We start from the raw sequence: 17,798 nt of genomic DNA, 5'->3' as shown, positions 1-17,798 counted from the left end.
TTAAGCCTAACTGTTTTGACAACGTCTCCTTACTACTGGTAAATTTGCAACTGAAAGCTATTCTGGAGAACTGGATTCTATTCCTGCCTCTGCCACAGAGTTGTTAGGTGATGCCAATCAAATCGCTTAAACCAAACTTTTCACAGGTGGTCATTAACTGTGTGTTCCTAATTTTCTGGGTGACTGCCTTAAGACCCTAGAGCCTGATTTGCAGAAGTGCTGAGCACTCACAGCTGCTACTGAAGTCAATGGGAGCTGTCCTTCAAACACAGCATTTTGTAGCACTTCAAAAGAAGTCTGAATAATCAGATCCTAGGTGTCTCAGATTGGGCACCCAAAATGAATGGATACTTTGATCTTAACCTCTGCCTCAGTTCCCCAACTATCCCCCCCAAATGGGGATAGTAATACTATCTCATCTCACAGGGGTATTGTGAAAATAAATTCATTAGTGTTTGGGACACGCTTAGATGGTATATGATAAGAGCCACAGTAAAGCTCATGACGAAACTACTAATTCTGTCTTCACAGCAGGGTTTGAATAGTACACACTAAAAAAGGCATCGGCCCACACTGAAAAATAAGGAGAAAACCAAATATTGAACAGCTACCCATTAAGCAAGCACCATCCATCCTGTGCATTGAACGAGGCAGGCTTCCGATAGGGGGGAAAAATGGTTTGTGATCATGTAATTAAAGACTGTATCTTAATGCATATGCACAGGGGGGAGGGGGTTAAGAATGCACAGGCAACCTTAACTCTGACATTTCCTAACTTCTGAGTACTGGATTTTCAAGTTTCAAAGAATGCTTTTAATGTAGGGTTTTGGACATCATACAAAACAGAGTCCTTGTGAATTTAAACTTCATGTGAAAAATCCTTACCCCAAAAGGAGTGTTGTACTGAATGGGAGAACACACACTTACAATTGTACGGAAAAGCTCTTTAAATACATCAGGTCTCATGGATGTCACACCACCACACGTTGGCACATTTAACACCATGGCAATAAGAGGATGTCGTCTTGTAGGCTTACCTGATATTCATTTGGCCAGAAGGTGCTGACAGCCAGCTCAGCTCGGAGCCAGTCTCTGCCAGTAGAGCCTGTCACATTCCAAATGGGATTAGCAAGAGGTCCCTTGTTCACCCTAACTAAAATGTTCAAGGTTCCAGGGTTCGCTCCACTCTTGCTATATAAAAGGTAACTGAAATCAATGCAGTGAGTGTCATTTTCCTTCATCGTAGGAAGTTGAAGTCGAGCCTTTTCTCCAGGATCATGGTCTGAGGAATCCACTATCATGCATGATCCTGAAAAGAGAAAGAGTTGAAGATAGATAAATGCAGGGATTCAAAACAGCTCACTCTAAAAAAGAGGAAAAGAAAATACATGGGTTGGCAGGTACTAATGTTCAAACATATTTAAAATACAATTCAAAACAAAATATTGAGACTACAGGAGTAGCAACAGATTCAAAGGAATTTAGGTTTCAGAGTAGCAGCCGTGTTAGTCTGTATCCGCAAAAAGAACAGGAGTACTTGTGGCACCTTAGAGACTAACAAATTTATTAGAGCGTAAGCTTTCATGGACTACAGCCCACTTCTTCGGATGCATATATCGAAGAAGTGGGCTGTAGTCCACGAAAGCTTATGCTCTAATAAATTTGTTAGTCTCTAAGGTGCCACAAGTACTCCTGTTCTTTTTAAAGGAATTCAGGCTGCTAGCCACTCAGGGGAATCCACTGAGTTAGCCACTTAGGCAGTCTATACAAACATGGGAAAAGAGAGGCACTTGGGAATGCAATCCACTAAAGGCAACACACTTGGCGGGGGTGCTATGTAAGCCAGGTCTACCTATCTAAAAGCATCAGGTGCCTAATTCCAGGATATAGGGTGGCATCTATCTGTGCTTGCAATCCACAGCTGGGAACACTCTCCTGGAGTCAGGTACCTTAAGTGCCTAAGCTAGTTCTTGCAACAATGGCAGCAACACATGCCTAACTGCACACAAAACAACTGGAGGGGGGGGGTGGGGACGGTCTCCCTTATAACTTTTAGCCCAGTAGTTATGGTACTCATCTGGGATGTTGGAGATCCCAGGTCAAATTCCTGCCTCTGCCTCATGAAGAGAAGAGATTGAATCAGGCTTTCCCACCTCTCAGGTGAGTTCCCTAACCACTGCGCTACAGAGTCACTCTCACTGTCTCTTGTCCAATGAGTAATTATTAACACAAAGAGGAATGACTTCAACAGGAGATACTGAGAGAAACCCACATTAAAATATCCCATCCTAAATCTGGGAGACTAAATCTGGGCCTTAAACACTTAAATCCCTTTGTGGATCTGGGCCATTCTTGCTGAATTCTCCCAGCAGTTTCAAATGGATACAGGAATCTTTTTTCTACTTCCTATCTTATACTTTTGGGTATCACTCTTTTTGCCTGTTTAAGAACTGCTACATTTCATGCCAGGAATGGCGCTGTTTCAGTGGAGAGTGGAGTGAACCATATATTCTGTTTGTATAATGGTTTCTGAAGTATTTTGTGATCCTTTGGAATGAAAGGCTTTACAGATCTCAGTTAAGTTAAGGTGCCATTCTGTTCTAAAGAAACTAAAAATGGCACTGTGGGGTTCTAAGTGTAGATCATCTCTGAACTGCCAGGTCAAAAGTTGCTCAATTTACAAGTATAAATATGTTTTTTGTAACTAATATCCCAGTATCTCAACCTGGGATGACATACATTACCAGAAAAAAGGTTTTGAAGTCCAAATTACACTCTCTGTTACGCCTGTGTGACACACTTCTTTGCAATGGGGTTCCAAAGCCACAACCAACCAGAACTTGGCCCTCAATTGCAACTCCAATTATTCTGATGATTCTCAAGAGACAAAGACACTAGCTCAGTCTCTCTGGGCCCTATTGGCTCAGAAGAGCTAACAATGACTGGTATTAAAAGTAGCAAAACATGTCAATGAAGTAAGCAGACAGGGAAAGTGAGGTGGTGCATCTTTGCAGAGTAGAAATAATATACATGCCATCTTCCCAAAACTATTTACGTTTCTTTGTGGGGAAACAACATGCACTTTCCAGGACAGATTTTTGTCAGAGTTGAAGGTTTAATGTTTGTACTAAAATGCATTTTGAATGCATATGAAATATTGTTAAACCACATAAAATGGCTTAATTTTCCTACACATATATTGCTACAGAGCAAAGACACTGAAAAATGGCCTTATATTGAGTTAGACCATGCAACCGTTACTCACGTTTGTGAGCATTTATTCACACTAGGAGCCCCAGAGCCACATTCCTTGTGTGACTAAATTCTTGCTAACAGAGTAAGGGCTGCAAAATCGAGCCTATTGTTAGTAATTAGTGGAGCAACTGTGACAATTTTTGGTAAGCAAAAGAGCTCTTTGGAGCGGTGGGATGGGGGTGTATGATATAAGCAAAATAAATTACGCTATACATCAGGAGGCATTGTGTGGAGGTTTTTGAAAATGCACATGAGCTACAGGAACAAGAAATTGTTGATAAGTTATTGATCAGTGGAAACAGAAATGTTTATGTGTAAATGAGAGAAAAATCAGCATTTAACTCATTTGTTTGATAAAACTTTCCATTGACTTCTATGGCAATTCCGCACTGCACAATTATTCTCTAACAAAATAGAAAGCAAATGTTTTACAGATTCTAATAGATTAGTTTTTACAAAGCTATATTAATAGTGTTTAATTATTATTATTTTGTTAATTGATCTAGGAATAAAACCCCTTTCTTAAAAAAGTTGTATACTGGATACAGCTTCAGTGCTCAGTTTATATTTGATTACCCATGTAGAACCTGCCATTATGATCTCTTTACAGACAACCTGACAAGATTTCACTGGCTAATTGCCAGCTTCTTCACTGTTACTGCCTATTTTTAAAAATGAAATGAAAGGTACTAGGATATTTAGATTCATTTTATTACAAATCTCCAGCAATTATGGTTTAAAATGATAGACAATTGCGCATTGTTACTCGAATGGACTCACTGACATTCAGCTGTTATGCCCCTTGGCTCTAGAGTAAACTTCAAAAGACTATTTGGAAACTACCTTTTAGCTCAGAGATACTGCTGAAATTATTTGGTGGTTTTTGGTTAGTGCACTTTGACATAACTTATTGTCACAGTTTTGGTGATAAATACTACTCATTTGGCCTCCAATTTCTTTTGCTAATTTAGGATTAGAAGAAAGAAATCTTGGTGCAAAAAATAAATTAAGATTCTGTTCTACAACACAAGCACAAAGACACCTTCAACCAACTATAGTGGGTGAATTTGCAGCTAACAAAATGCCTTCCGTAATTACATTTACTTTACAAATATTTTTAAATGATGGGCAAACCATCACCATTTTTCCAGCAGAATGGAGGTTTTATTAAGCATTCTGAAAGCTACCGCATCGGAGCAGATCAAACCTTTTCTGACTTTACTTACACACCCAGTGGAACAAATTGAGCTTAGGAGAGAACTGTAGTTTGTTGAATAGTCAGCATAAAGGTAAAAGAACTGAAATGCAAAAGTATCAAACCAAGTAATACATAACTCATCTTTGGTACAAGTAGTTATAGTACATGTAATAAAAAAAACTAGGGCTGTCAAGCCATTTAAAAAATTACTCACAATTAATCGTGCGATTAAAAGAATTAATTGTGATTAATCATGCGATTAATTCCACTGTTAAACAATAGAATAACATGTATTTAAATAATTTTGCATGTTTTCTACATTTTCGAATATATTGATTTCAATTACAACACAGAATACAAAGTGTACATTGCTCACTTTATATTTATTACAAGTATTTGCACTGTAAAAAACAAAAGAAAGTACTGCAGTGCAATCTCTTTATGAGGAAAGTTGAACTTACAAATGTAGAATTATGTAAAAAAACCTGCATTCAAAAATAAACCAATGTAAAAATTTAGAGCCTGCAAGTCCACTCAGTCCTACTTCTTGTTCAGCCAATCACTCAGACAAACAAGTTTGTTTAGATTTGCAGGAAATAATGCTGCCCGCTTCTTGTTTATGTCAACTGAAAGTGAGAACAGGCATTCTCATGGCACTGTTGTAGCCGGCATCGCAAGATATTTACATGCCAGATGCTCTAAAGATTCATATGTCCCTTCATGCTTCAACCACCATTCCAGGGGACATGAATCCATGCTGATGATGGGTTCTGTTCGATAACGATCCAAAGCAGTTAAGATAGACGTGTTCATTTTCATTATGTGAGTCAGATGCCACCAGCAGAAGGTTGATTTTCTTTTTTGGTGGTTCAAGGTTTTGTAGTTTCTGCATCAAAGTGTTGCTCTTTTAAGACTTCTGAAAGCATACTCCACACCTCATGCCTCTCAGATTTTGGAAGGCACTTCAGATTAAATAAAATAAATTAATGGAGATATCCTATCTCCTAGAACTGGAAGGGACCTTGAAAAGCCATCGAGTCCAGCCCCCTGCCTTCAGTAGCAGGACCAGGTACTGATTTTGCCCCAGATCCCTAAGTGGGCCCCTCCAGGATTGAACTCACAACCCTGGGTTTAGCAGGCCAATGCTCAAACCACCTAGGGTGGAGTGCTGTAGCTATCCTTAGAAATCTCACATTGGTACCTTGCATTTTGTCAAATCTGCAGTGAAAGTGTTCTTAAAATGAACAACATGTGCTGGGTCATCATCCGAGACTGCTATAACATGAAATATATGGCCGAATGTGGGTAAAACCGAACAGGGGACATAGAATTCTCCCGCAAGGAGTTCAGGCACAAATTTAATTAACACTTTTTTTTTTTTTTTTTTGTGTGTGTGTGTAAACAAGGGTTCTCAGCATGGAAGCATGTTCTCTGGAATGGTGGCCAAAGTATGAATGTTTATTGTCGAATGTTTAGCATATCTGGCACATAAATATCTTGCAGTGCCAGCTACAAAAGTGCCATGCAAATGCCTGTTCTCACTTTCTGGTGACATTGTAAAGAAGAAGAGAGAAGCATTTTCTCCTGTAAATGCAAACAAACTTGTTTGTCTTAGCGATTGGCTGAACAAGAAGTAGGACTGAGTGGACCTGTAGGCTCTGAAGGTTTACGTTGTTTTGTCTTTGAGTGAAGTTATGTAACAAAAAAAACCCTACATTTGTAAGCTGCACTTTCATGACAAAGAGATTGCACTACAGTACTTGTATGAGGTGAATTGAAAAAGACTATTTCTTTTGTTTGCAAATATTTGCACTGTAAAAATTATGATCAAAAATAACATCACTTCGATTTCAATTACACAAAATACAATATATATGAAAATGTAGAAAAACATCCAAAATATTTAATAAATTTCAATTGGTGTTCTATTGTTTAATAATGTGATTAATCTTAATCAATTTTTTTTAATTAATCGCATGAGTTAACTGCGATGCATCAACAACCCTATAAAACACCCAAAATATATTAGCCTGTTTGTCCTCTTCATTATTAACAAGCCCGCCGTTAGTCTTTGTAAATTCCAAAGCCATACAATCTTTCAGCATATAGATATTGTATAGTATTCTTAGCTTCATTTTTCAACATTCGACAGTACTTAAAACCAAATTTGCATACATTTATCTACATATGTTCGTCCTCCAGCACAACATGAAATGCTCCAGACAGCACTTGTAACCATTTGTCACAAAGCCAAAGCATCTGTTCAACATTTTGCAAACTACTTATTTCCCCCCTTTTTAAACAGACTTTATCCCATGAGAACGCAGAACCCTCCAACCGCCACTTCCTAAACCGCTCTAAGGAAAGTGAAATTCAAACCAGGAATCTTTGCCAACGTAAACTCCTCATCAAATTTATATCTTTGAAAAATGTTGCTGATGATATCTGTTTTAAATATTCTTATATTGTAAAGGTGACACACACATATATAAATATAATAAACAAACAAGCACAGTACCTTAAAAAGACAAGGCTAAACTTAAACACTTAAACTTAAAAAATTAACTTAGGGGAATATCTAAGGCAATGGGTTGTAACATAAAAAACAATATATAACATAAATCCACATTCCAAGAGTTTATTCTGTATGGAGACTACTATTTTTGTACAATGCCAACAGGTATTAGTTGTCCTACACAAAAGGTTTATAATTACAAGTCTATTAAAATGCATTTAATGTGGTTATAAACAAATCATTAATTCACCAACTCGGAACATGATTGGCTGGCCAGGGTCACGCTATTGGCAGATGCAGATGAATTGTAGGACCCCAATCCTGCAAGCACTCGTGTATGTGCTTAACTTTACTAGGGTTGCCTGGAGCCCGGTTTTCAACTGGAAAGTCCAGTCAAAAAGGAGACCTGGCAGTGTCAAGTCAGGCACCAAAAGACTGAATACCCCAGGGTCAGGGAAGGCGCCGGGTCATTAACTCGCACTAGCCCCTGCTCAGCCAGAGTCGCCTTCTACCTGCAGGCAGGCTCCTTGTCATATTGCATCAGCTCCCATCCCAGCCCCGAGGCAGAGGGAGTCCAACTTGGGGAAGGAGATGGAGTGGAGACGATCCGGGGGGGGGGGGAAGTGAGGGGAGGCAAGGCCTTGTGGGGGAAGAGGCAGAGCAGGGGCAGGGCCTCAGGGGTTCAGTTACCAGCAATTAGAAAGGTGGCAACCCTAAACTTAACCTGCATGGGCAGCTCTCAGTGAAGACAACAAAACATACCCCGAAGTCAATAGGACCACCCAAGTGTGTAAACTGCAAGCATACATGCTTGCAGAATTAGGGCACTACACACCTTTGCAGAAATATACATTTCACAAGCTTTATCAGTTATGAAGTGAAACTAACTGTAATTGGGTTAGAAAAGAAGATAACTGTAGCAGTTCATAAAAAAATATTTTAAACTAACAATATTAACACATCATTTCATTCTTTTTTCATATATCTAAGCTGTGGACTTTGCTGAGTAGGTAATAAGTTATAACATTCCCCACTCACCTCCCACATACTGTTTACATACGAGTTATGAGATTTTCGAAGTTATGCACATTAAACTGCACATGCAGATTAGTGCACCTGAATAAATCAGGTATTTGCATGTCCCCAGGTCCGATAAGATACCTAGCTGGTGCTGTGCAGGGGCAAATAACCTATTGGTAATTCCATAAGCACATAAGTTGTTCCTATACACAGTTTTACACACCTTACTTTGAAAGTTAAACCCACAGTAGTTTAGCACTACAAAGTCAATAGATTTAAATTCATTACTGCTTTTAATAAAAAAATAATGGCGCATTTAACAGGACCAGTTAACATTGCTGACCAATAAACTGGGCAATGAATAATGGCCATAATTACTGGAAGTCATGTGAAACTAGTAAAGCAAGGGAAGAGAGGATATACCTCAGATTATCACTTTAAATAACTCAGATTACACAAATATTGACTACTGATTAGAGCATATTTTACAAGAGGAGACAAAATTGCTTGGCTAGTTAAGCCTAACAAAACAAAGGCTAAGAAAGGATGTGACTGCTCTCTATAAATATATCTGAGGAGAGTGAACACCAGGAAGGGAGAAGAACTATGCAAAGTAAAGGACAATATTGGCACAAGACAAAATGGGTATAAAATGGTATAATAAATTTAGTCTGGAAATTAGATTAAGATTCTGGAACAGCTTCCCAGTTGGAATAATGGGTGTAAACAATCTAACTTGTCTTAAAATAGAATTTGATAAGTTTATGAACAGGATTATATGATGGCATTTCCTGCAATACCAGGGGACTGGGGACACTGACCTAGTCCTTCCAATCCTATCTCCTATGTTAAACACTGGAGTAATGAGAGGATAGGAAATCAAGAAGCAGTACAAAAACCATTATTGCACCTGACAGAAATACGAAGTATGGTCAAGGTCATATGACTACCAATCCATAAGACTCATAAAATAAGCAGTGCCAATTTTCAAACTCGAGAATTTAGAGCTATAGTTATAAACACAATAGTTAGCAGAACTATAAATGACAGCTGAATGTTTTCATTAATAAAATGTTTGTCTGCACTGTCAAAAAAGGTGTGCATTTAACCAATCCACATTAACTATCTTGCTGTAAGAGACACCCGTCTTGGCAGCGAAGACAGCCTTTGTTAACATTAATTTTTGTTCTCTGAATTTCACAGTGGCTAATTCCATCTTTGCATGAGGTTATCAGAAATGAGAGGTGAAGAATATATATTAAGTCACCTGTTCATACCCTGCCAGTGAGGAACTGTTTCCAACTGAATCTTTTTCTTGTTAGTACAGGCCATTTTTGTAAGTCCCAAATGATGAGACTGTCATCACTTGTCCTGTAGGACTACTGCAAATCCCATCACATCTCCCTGTCAGGAAAATGTTAGTATTCAGTCTGACTTTTATTGCACTACATTGCCTTGGTGTATCTCTACACATTCCTCTTCATCCTTGGTGTTTACATCCTCTTAAATACTTGTACACAGTTATATCCCTCCCCCCATCATATTTAAAGCATTGTTTTGCCTAGTTATACATACTTAATTTTTATTTTCCCTCAAATCAATCCCACACCATCATTTTTGCTGCTTACCTCTGTACTCCCTCCAATTTATAAGTCAATTAATGGTCCATAACGTAACCACCCTCAATGCAATACAGCAACGAAAAGGTCAATACAATTCTCTGGTGCATACAAAGAGGCATCAAGTTATGCAGTAATGAAATAATATTCCCTCACTGCAGCTTTGGTGAGACTTCACTTGAAATTCAGTTCTAGGAACCTCAGATACAGAAAAATTTTGATTCTGTTTTGATCATGCTCTTTTAATCTTGATTATTTACCTTCAGGCGCTGGTTTACTCCTTGCCTTGGGGGTGTTCAACCCTCACTCTGCCCCAGGCCCCACCTCCACTCCACCCCTTCCCCCAAACCACCACCCTTGCCATTCCTCTTCCCATCCCCACTCCACCCTGCCTCCTCCTGCCCAGTTCCACCCCCTCCCCCGACCACACCCCATCACCACACCTCCCCCTCACCCCAGTGCCTCCTGCATGCCACGGAACAGCTGATCGCAGCAAGCCGGAGGCACTCGGAGGGAGAGAAAGGAGTTGATCGGCAGGGATGCCGGTGGATGGAAGGTACTGGGGGTAAGGGGAAGGAGCTGGCTGCCGGTGGGTACTAAGCACCCACTATTGATGCTCTGGAGTCTTGGAGCACCCACGGAGATGGCACCTATGCATTTATCCATTCGAAGCCCACTCCACATAAATGGAATAAACTGGATCCATACTGCAATCAGCTAATTGGAAAAAAACATTGGGTAGGGATGGAGATGCTTCATAGATTCCAAGGCCAGAAAGAACCATTGTGATCAGCTTGTCAGACCTCCTGTGTAACAAAGGCCATAGAACTTCCCCAAAATAATTCCTAGAATATATCTTTTAGAAGAATACCTATGTGACGTGCAGTCTATATGGTTTTATAAAAACTTGATAATAAGTCAATATAATGTAACTGGGATAGTTTTAGAGAAAATATGGTAATAAGTGAATATAACGTAACTGGGATATGCTTCATGCAAAAGGTCTCTTGTAAGGTATCATTACAAAGCTTATAATCTACTGAGTATGATCATCTGATTTGAAAATGTACCACTATTGTATCTAAAACTAGAAATATAAAATGACAGGTTTCAGAGTAGCAGCCATGTTAGTCTGTATCCGCAAAAAGAACAGGAGTACTTGTGGCACCTTAGAGACTAACAAATTTATTAGAGCATAAGCTTTCGTGGACTACAGCCCACTTCTATGCGAAGTCTCTAAGGTGCCACAAGTACTCCTGTTCTTTTTGCGAAATATAAAATGTAACTCTGAGGGCCTATTGTAATTATGTAAAGTGTGGGCCATTAATGATGGTTTGGAATCTTGATGACTCCCATTAACCAGGATCATTGTCTGCAGATGGTTGTGTTTACCTGTTAGTCTTCCTGTATATGTGTGTGCTGGCAAGTGGGCAATGAAGTCTTGCAGTGACATGTGATCATGTCACCTGAACTGGAATCCATCTTTAACCTGGTGCTTTTCCAGTGAGGGGGGTGGAAACCCAGAGGGACAAAGGGTTCCCGCCTTATGCAAAAGATATATAAAGGGGTGGAACAGAACAAAGGGGAGAGAGGAGCCATCATGAAGAATCCCCTAGCTACCACCTGAGCTGGAACAAGAGCTGTACCGGGGAAAGAGTTGTGCCCATGCCTGGAAGGTGTCCAGTCTGAGAAAAACTTACTGAAGCATCTCTGAGGGTGAGATTATCTGTATTTAGCTTGATTAGACATAGATTTGCGCATTTTATTTTATTTTGCTTGGTGACTTACTTTGTTCTGTCTGTTACTACTTGGAACCACTTAAATCCTACTGTCTGTATTTAATAAAATCACTTTTTATTTAGTAATTTACTCAGAGTATGTATTAATACCTGGGGGAGCAAACAACTGTGCATATCTCTCTATCAGTGTTACAGAGGGCGAACAATTTATGAGTTTGCCCTGCATAAGCTTAATGCAGGGTAAAACGGATTTATCTGGGTTTAGACCCCATTGGGAGTTAAGCATCTGAGTGCTAAAGACAAGCACACTTCTGTGAGCTGATTTCGGGTAAACTTGCAGCTTTGGGACAAGTGATTCAGACCCTGGGTCGGTGTTGGAGCAGACGGGAGAGTCTGGCTCAGCAAGACAGGGTGCTGAAGTCCTGAGCTGGCAGGGAAAACAGGAGCAGAGGTAGTCTTTGCACATCGGGTGGCAGCTCCCAAGGGGGTTTCTGTGATCCAACCAGTCACAACCTAAACTTGATTAAAAAATTGGCAGTGATAGGGAATCCACCCCCACCCTTGGTAAACTATTCCAGTGGTTAATTACCTTCTCTGTTAAAGATTTACAGCTTATTTCTAATCTGAATTTGTCTAGCTTCAACTTCCAGTCATGGGATCATGTTATACCTTTCTCTGCTAGCTTGAAGAGCCCATTATTATATATTTGTTCACCAAATAGATACTTATACACTCTAATCAAGTCACCCTTTAAACTTCTGTTTGTTAAACTAGATAGTTTGAGTTCCTGGAGACTATCACTATAAGGCCTGTTTTTTAATCCTTTAATCATTCTTGTGGCTCTTCTCTGAATTGTCTCCAATTTATCAACATCCTTCTTGAATTGTGGACACGAGAACTGGACAAAGTATTCCAGCAGCACCAGTGCCAAATGCAGGGGTAAAATAGCAGAAGGGCCTACTGTTATGTATGCTGTTTGCATAAATGAAAAAGTTGAGATTGATGTTGGAACCTTAAAGAAAATATCCTCAGCTTATGTTTAACTGTAACTTTGTATTAGAGTTCTTCTTGTAAGAGGAATTTCCTTTAAAAAATTAAAAATCCAAGTGCCCTTAAAACGATCCTCATTAGCTGGGACAAATAGCTTTGCCACACCTGCTCCCACACTACCCAGTGACAAGTGACTGATCTACCCTTGCAAAATGGTAAGCTCCCACTGCCACTTGCATTATTGAAGAGAAAATAAACCAAAGAAAACCATGCAGGATTCATTTCTTTAACATTAATATAATTTCCCACAACTTCAGTTTCATGTTTTTGCCATTCAGATTTAAATAATTTGCATTAATAAGGATATGGGAAACACAAGGTTTGCCCAAACAATGATAAGGAGCATCTCAACTGGTGAGTTTAAAGAAAGCATTTAGAAATAGGTTAGTGGGTTCATTTTCAAAATACTCTGCACCATTATATCACCACGCCTATATCTTAATATGCCTCAAATTTAGCGATTTCTCCTCTATAACATTAAAAATAGTCAATGTTAACAAGATTAATATTGAAGGAAATAATGCAAAAGGCCTCTGAAATTTGTGTGAACAGGAAAGATTGTCTCCTGTTCTCAATTGCTGTGCCATTCCTTCTTCACAGCATTAAGGGATTGCTGTTGCCTTGTTTTAATTTCTTTACAAGCTGCTGGAAATCAAAGTGAATACCACAACCACCAATTTCAACACAGCTGTGCTGTTCCCTTCCAATTTCTCAGAGTTGAAATGAAAATTGAGACAAGACTAAATGTCTGTCTGAATTGGCAGCAGAGAGAAGATACAGGACATAGAATGGGGTAGCAGAGAGAGGAGGAATGGTGGGAAGGAACTGAGAGGTTTTTTTTCTTTTACATTCACAATAGATAAAAACTGGGAGTTTTAGAAACAGATTTAAAATAATGTATCAGAAAAGTTAAGCTACACTGGATGTGGAATGGAATACTCCACTTAGGTCTTATCTCAACAGAGAAACCTGAACTATTGGTCAGCTGAGCCATCATGCCACAGCTCTGCTCCAAAGCAAAGTCAAAGTACTGTACATTGACACAGTAAGGAAAGGAGAGGTACTAGTGAGTACTTTGAATTCTTCAAATATTTTTTTTTGCAGATCAGTACTGAAGCTGGCAAGACAAAGGCAGTTTGCTAGCTGTTGAGTATCTCCGGGGCACTTCTACCATCTTGCTACTGATTAATTTTGAGGGGCAAGGAACTTGTCATTGAGTTTGGTAGGACTCTGGCTAGTTTACTGGTTTGATGCATTTGAAATCTAGGCTTGGTTGCTGACTGGCTAGGGGAAGTTGCTCAGCAGATAAGCGAGCTAGTGCTTGACTTCTAGCAGGGCTCTTTGAAGTGAGATTAGTGCAGTTTCTGATTGGATAGGCCAACGATTAAAGAAAGCTGAGTGAGATGGGGTGAGTCACCCATTCCAGTTGCATTTAGGACCCAGGCTTTAAAGAGCATGCAGGCTCCCAGTGGCTGGTGAGACATAGGCAGCTGGGAAATTAAGGGAGATAGCCACTGTAGTTCACCAGCAGAGGACAGCAGGGAGATGGATTTTGTTTTCCCTCCCACTCCTTAACTTGCAGGTACACTACAAGGAAGAACCCACAATGAGAGAAACCACACCATTGCTGCCTGCACCTGTGGAGATCCGGGCTAAACAGGCATTCTGACCTAGGAGGCTTCTACCCTGGTCCTGCTGGGAATGCAGCCTGCATGTTCCCATCCATGATAGCCAGGCAGAAGGGAACCACCAGGTGTGAGAGGCATCTGCTGGTGGAGTCCTTCCTGGAGCAGGTAAGAGCTGCAGAAGGAGGTAGCTGATCTGCACAGCATCCGGGACCAAGGGGACTTCATTAACAGAATGCACATAGAAACACCTGGGATGGAGGGTGCTAACCAACCAGAAAAAACAAGAGTAGCACCAGAGGAGGAAGGAGAACCAGTTGGTGACAGCCTCAGATGAGTGGGGAGGGCTTTAAACTAGGTTCAAAGGGGGCAGGAAACAAAAGCCCATCGGTAGGTATAAAAAAAGTGACCTCAACAGAGAGCTAGATGTTGGGGGCGAAATGGAAAGTTACAATAGGGTCATAGGAGCAACGAGAGAGAAAACGGTGGGGGAAAATCTGCTCAACACCTTACATGTCTTCACACAAATGCAAGGAGTATGGAGAATAAACATTAAGAATCAGAAGTATTAGTACATAAGCTAAATTATAACTTAATTAGCATCACTGGGTGGATAAATCTCACGACAGGAGGTGTATAGATTGTTCCTAAAGGCTAGGCAGGGGAAAAAATAGAGGAGGTTCTGCATTATGCATCAACAACATATAAAATTGTTCTATAGTCCAGAAGGAAGTGGGGGCAGACCAGTTGAAAGTCTGAGAGAAGCTAAATGGAGGGTGGGGGGAAGCAGGGGTGATGACATGGAGAGAATCTACTATAGACCATCAAATCAGGGGGAGGAGATAGAACAAACAAATATCTAAAACACAAAATGTGGTAGGAATGAGGGAATTTAACTACCTAGACATCTGTTGGAAAATTAATTAACCAAAACAATGTCCAGTAAATTCTTGGAATGTATTCGGGACAACTTATTACAGAAAGTGGAGAAAGTAACTAGGACAACAGTCATTTTAGACTTGATTCTGATTAACAGGAAGAAATTGATTGCAAATCTGAAAGAGGAAAGCAATTTGGTCAAAAGTGATCATCAAACAATAGATTTCATGATTCTAAGGAAGGGAAGGAGGGGACAGCAGCAGAATAAGGAAAATGGACTTCAAAAAAGCAGACTTTAACAAACTCTGGGTAGGTAAGGTCCCATGAGAAAAAACACTAAGGGAAAAAGGAGTTCAGGAGAGCTGGCATTTCTTAAGGAGACAATATTAGTTTGCAGTTTTGCCTTTATCCCAAAATGAAGAAAAGACAGGAAGAATAGTAAGTGGCCAACGTAGCTCCACCAGGAGCAATTTGATTACCTGAATATGTAAAAAGGCATCCTACACAAAAGTGGAAACATGGACAAATTGCTGAGGATAAATGCAAAAGAACAGCACAAGCATCGACAGACAAATCAGAAAGGCTAAGGCACAAAATGAGTTATGCCTATCAAGGGACATAGAAGGCAATAAAAAGAGGTTCTACAAATACATTAGGAGCAAGAGAAAGGTGAAGAAAAGTGTAAGTTCACTACTTAGCAAGGAAGGAGAGTAACAGAAAACACAAAGAAAGCTGAGATGTTTACTGCTTATTTTTCTTCAGTCGTCACTAAAATGGTAGATTGTGACCAGATAATAAAGGCAATTAATATTAACAACAAGAGGAAAGGAACACAATTCAGAATAGAGAAAACACAGGCTAAAGAATATATAAATAAGTTAGATGTATTCAGGTTGGCATGGCCTGACCAACTTCACCCAAGCACAGATAAGGAACTAGATGAGACAATCTCAAAACCATTAATGAATCTCTTCAAGACCTCATAGCGTATGGTGAAGTCTCAAAGGACTAGAGAAGGGCCATTATAGTACCTTGCTTTAAAAGGCGGAATAAAGAGTACCCAGTGAATTACAGACCAGTCACAGCCTAACTGTGATACCTGAAAAGATACTGGAACAAATCATTAAACAATCAATTTGTAAGCACCTACAAAAAAGAAAAACAGATTTGTCAAGAACAAATCATGCCAACCTAATTTCCTTCTTTAATAGGGTTGCTGGCTTACTGGATTGAGGGGAAGCAGTAGACATGATATATCTTGGTTTTTGAGAGGCTTCTGACAGTCCTATGTGGCATTCTCATATGCAAACCACAGAAATGCAGTCTACAGAAAATACTATAAAGTGGGTGCATATCTGGATGAAGACTGTACTCAAAAAGTAGTTGTCACTGGGGTTCACTGTCAAACTGGGAGGACATATCCCACAGGGGTCTATCCTAGGTCCAGTACTATTCAATATTTTCATTAATGAAATGGATAATGGAATGGAGAGAATGCTTATGCAATTTGCAGATGACACCAAGCTGGGAGGGGATGCAAGCACTTTAAAAGACAGGATTAGAATTAAAAATGACCTTGACAAATTAGAGAATTGTGTTGAAATCAATAAGATGAAATTCAGAGCAGACAAGTGCAAAGAACTACACATGGGGAGGAAAAATCAAATGCACAAATAAAAAATGGGGAATAATTGGCTAGGCAATAGTACTGCTGAAAATGATTTGGGGGTTATAATGAATCACAAATCCAATATGACTAAACTATGAGATGCAATTGTGAAAAAGGTTAAAATAATTCTGGAGTGTATTACCAGCAGTGTCATATGTAAGGCACAGGAAGTAATTGTCCTCCTTTACTCAGTGCTGGTGAGGCCTCAGCTGGAGCACTGTTTCCAATTCTAGGTGCCACACTTTAGGAAAAAGTGTACAAATTAGAGAGTCCAGAGGAGAGCAACAAACATGATAAAATGTTTAGAAAACCTGATCTACGAGGAAAGGTCAAAAAAATGGGCATGTTTAGTCTTCAGAAAGAAGTCTGAGGGGGGACCTGATAAGAGTCTTCAAATACGTTAAGGGCTGTTATAAAAAGAGGATGGTGATTGACTGATCTCCATGTCCACTGAGAGTAGAACAAGAAGTAATGGGCGTAATCTGCAACAAGGGAAATTTAGGTTAGATATTAAGAAAAACTTCCTAACTTCAAGGATACTTAAGCACTGGAATAGGCTTTCCAAGGGAGTCTGTGGACAAATCCTGGATGATCTAGGTCCTACCTCACTGCAGGGGGCTAGACTAATGACCTCTCAAGGTCCCTTCCAGCCCTTCATTTCTATGATTCTATGAAGAGTGTCACGTGCCTTGCCCAGTCCATAATCATGCTAAGAGAATTTTTACTAATAGTAAAAAAAAATTAGAAGGCACGCACATCTCCTTTCCTAGAGACATCTAAAGGTAGAGGGTACAAAGGAGCCTCTCCTGCTAACTATTTCTCAGTCCACTGGCTGCAGCAGCTACAGAATTTCTTTTCCCCTTATTTCCACCAGCTGTGGATATGGGGATATGATAGAGGTCTATAAAATCTTGAGTGGCGTGGAGAAAGTGAAAAAGAAAGTGAACATAAGAACGGCCATATTGGGTCAGACCAAAGGTCCATCTAGCCCAGTATCCTGTCTTCCGACAGTGGCCAATGGCAGGTGCCCCAGAGGGAATGAACAGAACAGGTAATCATCAAGTGATCCATCCCCTGTCACTCATTCCCAGCTTTTGGCAAACAGAAACTAGGGACACCATCCCTGCCCATCCTAGCTTATTTATGTTATTTATTCCTGCACATAACATAAGAACTAGGGGTCACCTGATAAAATGAACAGGCAGCAGGTTTAAAACAAACACAATGAA

General features: G+C 39.9%; 1 protein-coding gene across 12 annotated transcripts in view; it reads right to left on the bottom strand.

The window, feature by feature from the left end:
• The window catches only part of PTPRK (protein tyrosine phosphatase receptor type K), a 563,838-nt gene that overhangs the window by 362,587 nt on the left and 183,453 nt on the right, over positions 1-17,798 (bottom strand). For all 12 annotated transcript variants that reach the window (XM_034765702.1, XM_034765705.1, XM_034765703.1 and 9 more), the window contains exon 3: positions 1,038-1,309. In XM_034765702.1, coding sequence (XP_034621593.1) covers positions 1,038-1,309 — 272 coding nt within the window. The remainder of the gene's footprint in view (positions 1-1,037; positions 1,310-17,798) is intronic.

The sequence above is a fragment of the Trachemys scripta genome, chromosome 3 (assembly GCF_013100865.1).
Source record: "Trachemys scripta elegans isolate TJP31775 chromosome 3, CAS_Tse_1.0, whole genome shotgun sequence".
Lineage (NCBI taxonomy): Eukaryota > Metazoa > Chordata > Testudines > Emydidae > Trachemys > Trachemys scripta.
This window is presented reverse-complemented; position numbering and strand designations above follow the sequence as displayed.